This window comes from Marmota marmota, unplaced genomic scaffold (assembly GCF_001458135.2).
Source record: "Marmota marmota marmota unplaced genomic scaffold, marMar, whole genome shotgun sequence".
Taxonomy (NCBI): Eukaryota; Metazoa; Chordata; class Mammalia; order Rodentia; family Sciuridae; genus Marmota; species Marmota marmota.
The window spans coordinates 4,358,449-4,366,904 of record NW_025999960.1 but is presented as its reverse complement, the minus strand read 5'-3'; the positions used below and the strand labels follow the sequence as shown (position 1 = coordinate 4,366,904).

General features: G+C 34.5%; 1 protein-coding gene across 8 annotated transcripts in view; it reads right to left on the bottom strand.

Annotated features, from left to right (window-relative positions):
* Nucleotides 1–2,388: 2,388 nt before the first annotated feature.
* Nucleotides 2,389–8,456, bottom strand: part of Fgd4 (FYVE, RhoGEF and PH domain containing 4) — a 204,534-nt gene continuing 198,466 nt past the window's right edge. For all 8 annotated transcript variants that reach the window (XM_048802512.1, XM_048802517.1, XM_048802515.1 and 5 more), the window contains one exon: nucleotides 2,389–7,841. In XM_048802512.1, coding sequence (XP_048658469.1) covers nucleotides 7,584–7,841 — 258 coding nt within the window. In that variant the 3' untranslated portion in view covers nucleotides 2,389–7,583. The remainder of the gene's footprint in view (nucleotides 7,842–8,456) is intronic.

Here is an 8,456-nt window from a genome sequence, read left to right as displayed (position 1 = left end):
GACATCTCAGAACTTCAGCAGATCATTAGAGATTATTTTAAACTTATATTCCAATAAATTGGGCAATCTAGAAGAAATGGATATATTTTTAGACAAATATTATCTGCCAAAACTGAATCAAGGACACAGAAAACCTAAGCAGACCAATAACTTGTAATGAGATACAAGCAGTAATAAAAAGCTTTCCTAGTGTGGCTCAGAGGTAGTGCATTCGCATAGTATGTGTGAGGCACTGGGTTCAATCCTCAGCACTACATTTATTTATACATAAAGGTATTGTGCTCACCTACAACTAAAAAATATTTAAAAAATAAAAAATAAAAAGCTTTCCAACAAAGAAAAAAACCAGGACCAGATGGATTCTCACCTGAATCCTACCAAACCTTTAAAGAAGAACTAATCAAATTATTCCATGAAATAGAAAGGGATGGAACACTTCCAAATTCATTCTATGAGACTATTATGACGCTCACACCAAAAACAAACAAACAAAAAAAGACACACGGAAGAAAGAAAACTACAAACCAATATCCCTGATGAACTTAGATGCAAAAATACTTAATATTAGCAAATCATGTTCAACAACATATTAAGAAGATTGTACACCATGACCAAGTTGGTTTTATTCCAGAGATGCAAGGATGGTTTAATATAAGCAAATCAATAAATGCAATTCATCATATTAACAGAATTAAGGACAAAAAATCACTTAGTAATCTTAATAGATGCAAAGAAGGTATTCATCAAAATTCAGCACCCGTTCATTATAAAAAAAATCAAAGAAATTAAGGAAAGAAGGAACTTACCTGAATATCGTAAAGGCTGTATATGAAAAACCCAAAGCCAACCTCATAGTAAATGGGGAAAACCCAAAAACATTTCCTTTAAAATTTGGGATAAGACAAGGATGTTCACTCTCACCACTCCTATTTAATATAGTGCTAGAAATTCTAGCCAGAGTTATTAGGCAAGAGAAGGAAACAAAAATGATACAAATAGGAAAGGAAGAAGTCAAATCATCACTGTTTGCAGAGGATATGTTCCTATATTTAGAAGATCCAAAAAACTCCATCAGAAGACTGCTGGAGCTAATAAACAAATTTGATAAAGTAGCAGGTTACAAAATTAACACAAAAATCAATAGCTTTCCTGTATACCAACTACAAATCCACTGAGAAAGAAATCAAGAAAGAGGTGGGACCTTTAAGAGATGATTAGGGTGCTGGGGATGTTCAGCAGTAGAAATAGTGCCTAACATGCATGAGACCTCGAGTTCAATCTCAAACACCAAATGCAAAGAAAAGAGATGGTTAGATCACAAGAGCTCCACCATTGGGTAGGGTTGGTGCTTTTATAAAAGGGTGCGTTCAGCCCTCTCTTGCCCTTATGCCTCTTGCATCGAAGACCAGCTAAATCACAGTCTGAGAACTGACAAGACTTCCAGGTGATTCCTATATACTTCAGTTTGAGAAGCCTGAAATTGTGTGCTTTCCACATTTCTACCTGGAATACTGTGGACCCAAAGAAGCCATATTGATGATCCAAGGGCAACATTAAGAAACCCTTTAGGCTGATGCCAATTGTTTTTCAGTGTCAATCAATAAATAGTCAATTCTCTGTGGTCAAAAAAAAAAAAGCTAATAACCGTCAAAAAGGATCTCTGGAAACACTTTACTTATGAAATCATAAAGAAAGTCTCTTAGGATTCCTTTTGCTTTAAATACAAAGCCAGAAAAGTAACTAGGGGGTGTAGCTCAGTACTAATGTGAAGTGTGTCAAGAAATACTATTTGTGTAGTGCTTTATAGTCAAATGGTAATTTTTTTTGTCTCTTGTAATGATCATAGGAGTTTATTACTGGGATTCAAGGACATATGACCAATAGCAGCAATAAGATTTAAATAGTGGGCTGGGGTTGTGGCTCAGAGGTTGAGTACTTGTCTAGCATGCATGAGGCATTGGATAAAAAAATAATCCTTAGCACCACATAAAAATGAAATAAAGGTATTAAAAAAAGATTTAAATATTTCCTTTGCCTTTTATTTATTTGCATGCTTGTTTCACTATATTAAGACAATAGAATGTAGGCAAATACCATAATGTGTGGGGTGGTAAAGTATTACTTTCCAGGTGCAAAGCAGCACTGTTTATCAGTTCCTGGAGACAGACTTGGAGTGATTACAGGGAGAAACCACAGACTATACTTGGGAAATGTTGGCTGAATCTCACGTTTTATTCTTGAAAGACTTTCATAGGTTGTTTTGTGGGGTTGTGGTGAGGGGATCTGTACCCTATTGGAGTTACTTTTTTTCCCCCAAGTAGAAAACTAAAATCATTGTGAACTGAATATATACGATTCTAGCTGAAATAACACCATAAGGCTTTAGAACTGATTTAAGGATGTGTTTATTTTACAAGATACAAATGTTTAATATTTAATAGGAATTAAAGTGCTTAATTTTACAGTATTTTCAATTATCTGCCTTTATGACCAAATATACATATGTTACACAATATATACACTTTGCAAATATTTTACATTCATATAGCTAGAAAAGAAAAATTGTATACACTTTTTCACATTAGAGTCAATGGTAAAATTCTGATAACAGATCTTTTCAATCTTTGTCACCAAATCAAAAGAAAAACCCAGATAATATTTTCAAATATCAGTCAACTGACACTCACAAGATGAAATGCTAGTCTGGCTTTTAAAAAGTTTTATATACACACGTGATTGTTTTGCTAATGAAGACTCCCCCAGTGATACATTCCAATATCCATATACTATGTAATATTTAATGCAATTGTTACCCTAATGATCCCCACAGATTATTGTTTTTTCCCAAACCTATATTTCATTCTATATGTTTAGTATTCACTTATTAAAATATACTAAGAGGTTTTTTTGATTTAATTTTTCACTAAATCTACCACAATGAATTTCAGGAAAAGGGATGACCCTCATATAATCCTCAGTGACTCCAACAAGTAAACTGTCTCATTAAAGTCATGTGCTATTTCAGCTCAAAACAGAAAAGACTGCATTCTCACAGGTGCTCAGTCCAGAAAGTAAAAGATTATAAATTAATTTAGAGGGAAGTTTTGCCTTAGCAAAAGTACAAAAAATATTCTAAGAGAATGAAACTATTTTTAAAAAACCTAAAGGAAAACAATAACAAGAAGATACCATAGTCTATAATTTAGAGGCCAAGGTCAAAGCCTGGGTGCAATGAATCACATCAGCATGCAAAAACATAGATTTGTAATTTATGGTTTATATTCCTTCTGCAGCTTAAGTATTTTTCTCTTAACACACTTTGCTCTGATCTGGAGACTATCTACCTGTGTTCATTCTTATTTTTTTCAATTTCTCATCTTATTCATCTCTACCAAATCTGTAAAGAAAGCAAAGTTACCTTCCCATGACTCAACATGATTCAGGGGCATGTATGAGGATGAATTATATATTCAAAATCCATGTAAACAACTTGTTAAAATATTTCAACTATTAAAATTTCTTTCCTATGGAAAGAGAATTGAAAATCAATAAGTTTTACATATGTACATACAATAGAAATTCACAAAAAGGATTTTTTAAGAAGACCTAGTGGTCTTTCTACTTAATCATATTCTCTAAATCTAGAGAAGCTATAGTAGACAGTAGTATGAAAATAAAAAGTAGCTTGAATCTAATAAAACTGGGTAAGAATGAAGAAGTAACATGATCCACTATAGATGTCAACACAGTCCTAAGAAGAGGAACTGGCTAGCCACATAGTCCTTATATTAATACATTCTTGTAGATTAAAAAATTTACTAATGAAAACATTGATATTCTTGCCTTTGAAATTTTAGCTTATAAATACCATGTGCTTAATCTTAGACCCACTAACATGAACATTATGTGATGCAGGAAATTTTAATTCTCCTCTAATAGAGCACTATAGCAAGGATACTTACCAAAAAAAGACCTTTGTTCCTTAAAATGTACTTATGTATTTGCTCCTGTTGGTGTCTATTCCTCAGAATATATCCATTGCTGAAAGATCCGTTTAGAGAGATATCACAGACAGTATGCTTAAGAATAACTTAAGGCTTTGGATACAAATGAACAAGATCTAATGTTTGAAGGCAGGGAACCCACCTTGTCTCCACAGAGATAAGAAAAAGTAAAATAGAATCATGAACTTCCACATGGATTTTTGAGAAAAGGTTTTTAGAAGGCATCAATGAATCTATAACAACCCTGCAGTACCATGAAGTTTACAGATTTCTTTATATATTTATGACAGAACAAGTGCTCTTTAAAAAAAATACATAGGGTGCATTTAAAAGATGAATTTCTATAAAAAGTTTGGTAATTAAAAAAAATTGGAGTGGGTTGCCCAGTAAAGGTAACCTGAATATTGAATTAATGGAAAACAAAATATAGCTTAATAATATAATACATATATGTGCTTTACTTGTTTCACTCTCCACACTCTTTGAGAAAGTAAAAATGATTTTGATAGTATTTGAATCCAAGGAATGATGCCCACCCCTTCCCCACCATTTACCTCCTCAGTACTCAGCAATTACAATTATACTATATAGGAAGTCAGTCTTCTATATGCTTGTGACTAGGGGTCTTCATACTAAACTTTCAATATAAAACCATATCTGGAGAGTTTATTGCTTGCATATAAGCTGGCATTACAGATGCCATTATTATGAAAGTGGCTGGAACTTTTCATTATTGAGCTCCACTTAAAACCTTGATAAAAGTCTCACACTTATCAAATGATAGACTTTCAACAAAAGCAAAATTTAAGTTTTTTAAAAGCTGGAATGTTTTCTAATGAATATAGTTTTATCAAAGAAGTATTTTTAACTTTAGAAGAAGGGCACTTAACAAGATGACTTTGGAAAGCACCAAATTGGACAATGACCATTAAAACCCATATGGAATGTTGATTTTAATAGGAAAGTTTCTTTTCTTTTCTTTTTTTTCAATTCAGTTTGTCATGACTGCTCACACCAATTGCTCTTTAACAACCTCCTCGAGGTCTCTTAGTTGAACAGCTAAGAGTATTTTACCTTTCTCCAAGTAAATGTGTGATTCTTTAAAGAGACACAAATGAGTGAGGCTGCTACCCTGCATCTCTTCGTGCTTGACTGACTGAAGATTGTGGGATGAAAAGTGAAGATGATGGCTAGGTAACCAGAAATTTTCTTCTAGTTCTGATATTTCTCAGAAAAAAAAAGTAAAGAGAATGACTACTAAGAGCACGTTAATAATACTCTTTGTGAGTATTCTTTCCATAACCTAAGTTAGACAACATTGAATGTGTTCATGTTACTTTTATTCTAAAAGGACTTACTGGTAGGAAAAAAATTGAGTCGTCTGGCTGCTCAAATAATTTTCAAAAATAATCTGACTCATAAGTTGTCTAGTTGCCATATATATATATCCAATGATCTATTCACATTTACAAGTCATCCTGCTCTGATAATCATTCTATACTTTTATTGCTTCTCTTTTCTTGAGATTAAGAAACCAAAGTATTATCTATAGCTGTCATTTTCTCAATAACCATCCTGGACCCGTTTTTCTTTCTTTCTTACACACATACCACAGCTGGCAGCTAGGAAAGAGAAGCAATGTACATTTTCTTTCAGTTTGGCCCTGATTTAATAAGGTACAAGAAGCTATCTTTTTCTCTTTGTGGCTCTAAGTATTTGGTTTAATGTTAATGATCATGGCTGGTATTCCTTTCATGGAGGAAAGGAACCTAATTATGTCAGCCATAATTGGTTCATTTACTCCTTTGGAGTGGTGGGAAAAAAAAATCTTAAGACATATTTCTTAAAGCAAAAGGGCCTGAAATAAATAGCAGTTTCAAACTGAGTTAATGTAGATATTTACTCATTGTCTACATTTAAGATGCAGTCCTTACAGACTGAGGATAGTAAATTTCTAGCAGATTGGTATATAAAAAGTGATAATGCTTGAGTTATGATAGTGTAAAAGGAAATGAAAAACTGAGGTTGAGAAAAGGATTAAATAAGCAACTCCATGTGAGATTTTAATCACCAGTAAAATAGAAAAGAAGAGCAGCAGCCTTCATGAAAAAGAATTGCAATCTATTAAAATTCCACAGAGGATAAAAGGGGGAAAATTTCTCCTTTAATCATTTGTACCTCCTGAAAACCTGCCATTAAAATATTGCTTTTTGAATGTTGTCCTCCCGACCCCCTGCTCATCTCTGGGGAGGTGGTTGTGCATAAACTTCCTTTACTATCTTTCAACCCCTGCCTTCAAACATAGGCTATCGTGTGTGAATTTTGTTTCATATCTGACCAAGGAATAGGCCCACATAGTTATCTTAAGTGTTCATCAGATATAGTCCTTATTCAACCATGCATAACAGTCACATGGAAAAAGGAAACAATGACAATAAATGCAGTTTCCACATGTCCCAGGTTCTCTGTAAGGTCAGGTGTCTTCTATAGTTCAAGTTTTGGTGAAGATTTTTGCACACGCTGATGTTATACTACAACAGTTATATTTTTGTAAAAGGTAAATTAACCCGTATGACTTTGACCACCCCAGTGACCAAAATGCACTTTAATTTCAGAATAATCAAGACTGAAACATTAACTAAACACTCATCTTATATTTAAATAGGTATTAATAGCACCTTCTAAGAGAGGCACTGTTTTAAATAGGCACAGAACAAAAACAAACAAAACAAAAAAAAACTTTAAAAATACTGTTGGAATTCACTAATTTGCCCCATGCCACTTAATGCTTTTTCTTATAAAAATATCAACACCCTTAGATGCCAATCAGTTAAACATAAATCACCAAAAACATTTAAGTTTAGAACACTGCTCAATTCCAAGATAAAACATGTTTTTTATTTTAAAAATAAATTAGAGATGAATGTGAACCTAAAGCTGAAGAGAAAAGCATGTATAGTATATATATTTATATTTAATACTATATACAGATAATTGCTATATACTTTAGATATTCTGAAGAGTATTTCTACAAAAACAGGTATTATCTTTTAAGTCAAAAGGTTGAACACCAATAATTTGTCCTTTTTCTTTTGTTTTAAAAGACCATATATCATTTATGCAGCTTGAGATTTATAAACTAAATAAGTTAATATTAATAGCTAAACTGTCCCTGTATTTATCACCATGGATCTATTTTGGCAACACGGAGGTATATCTTTTAAACTGTTACAGATCCTACATGTGAAAGAGAAGACATTGAGGGATTTCTTAAATGAAAGTGGCCCATTCTAACCTGGTAGTGATACAATCAATTGACACCATTTTCTTCAAGACAAAAAGCACATATTCTAGTTCATAAAAACTCCATTTTTCACATTATTTCAAAACTTTACCGGGAGAATGGCTCTGCACATTAATTTTACTAAGAGTACACAAATGGGAAAACAATCCCCAACAGGTGGCATTGATGAGCCTACAGTTTTCAACGTAAAGTGCTAAGAGGTGAGGAAGGAGAGCTGGGGATATCTGGAGCTGAACGTCTTGCTTGAGACCACACGCTGCAGCTGATCCGAGAGTTCAACATTCTGATTTTTTCTTAGGTTCAGGATGATCGTCCAAAGTGGCTAGGTGCTCATTTGGACCATCTGGTGTCTCACCTGTGACAGCTAAAAGAATGATTTTCAGCCACTTCTGTTTCAGTTCCTCACTGTCTGCAGCAAAGCTGTGCACAGACTTGGACTGAGTCAGTTTGAAACTGTGCGGCAGGTCTGCACTCCTTGGCATTTCATCCACGACATAGCCCAGGAGTGGAATGGTAGCTTGGGCTCTGACATCCTGCGCAAAGAACATTGCATGAGGGAGAGAGCTGTTAGTCTGTTGTGTGTGTGGCCCTTGCTCCTACAAAACCTCTCTTGCTACTATTGCCCAACCCAGATTCACTCCAAGTGCTCCATGGGTAGAGGGGGTGGTTCCAATGCCTGGACATGAGGCCGATGGAGTTGGCTGAGTGAATGCATGAATGAGAGCACCCACTGATGCTATTACCTCCTTTCTGAGGGAGCTCATTCAGCACTCTACTTAGTGGTACTAGGGATTTAACCCAGGGGTGCTTTACCACTGAGCTACATCCCCAGCCCTTTTTATTTTGAGGTAGGGTCTCTTTACATTGCTGAGGGCCTTGCTAAGTTATCGAGGCAGGCCTCAAATTTGTGATCCTCCATTCTCAGCCTCACAAGTCACTAGGATTATAGGTGTAAGCTACCAAGCCCAGCTCAACTTTTCTTAATGTTTCCTATCATTAAAAAGGTGTGCTCTCCCCTTTTACTTTTTCCTCTGCTTCCCTTTCTCCTCCTCATGTTCTTTCCTAACTCAATTCACCTTTTCTCAAACCCACTGAATAGGAAATGAGCAAAGAAAGGGGATAAATGATTCACAGGGTGAAGAAAACAG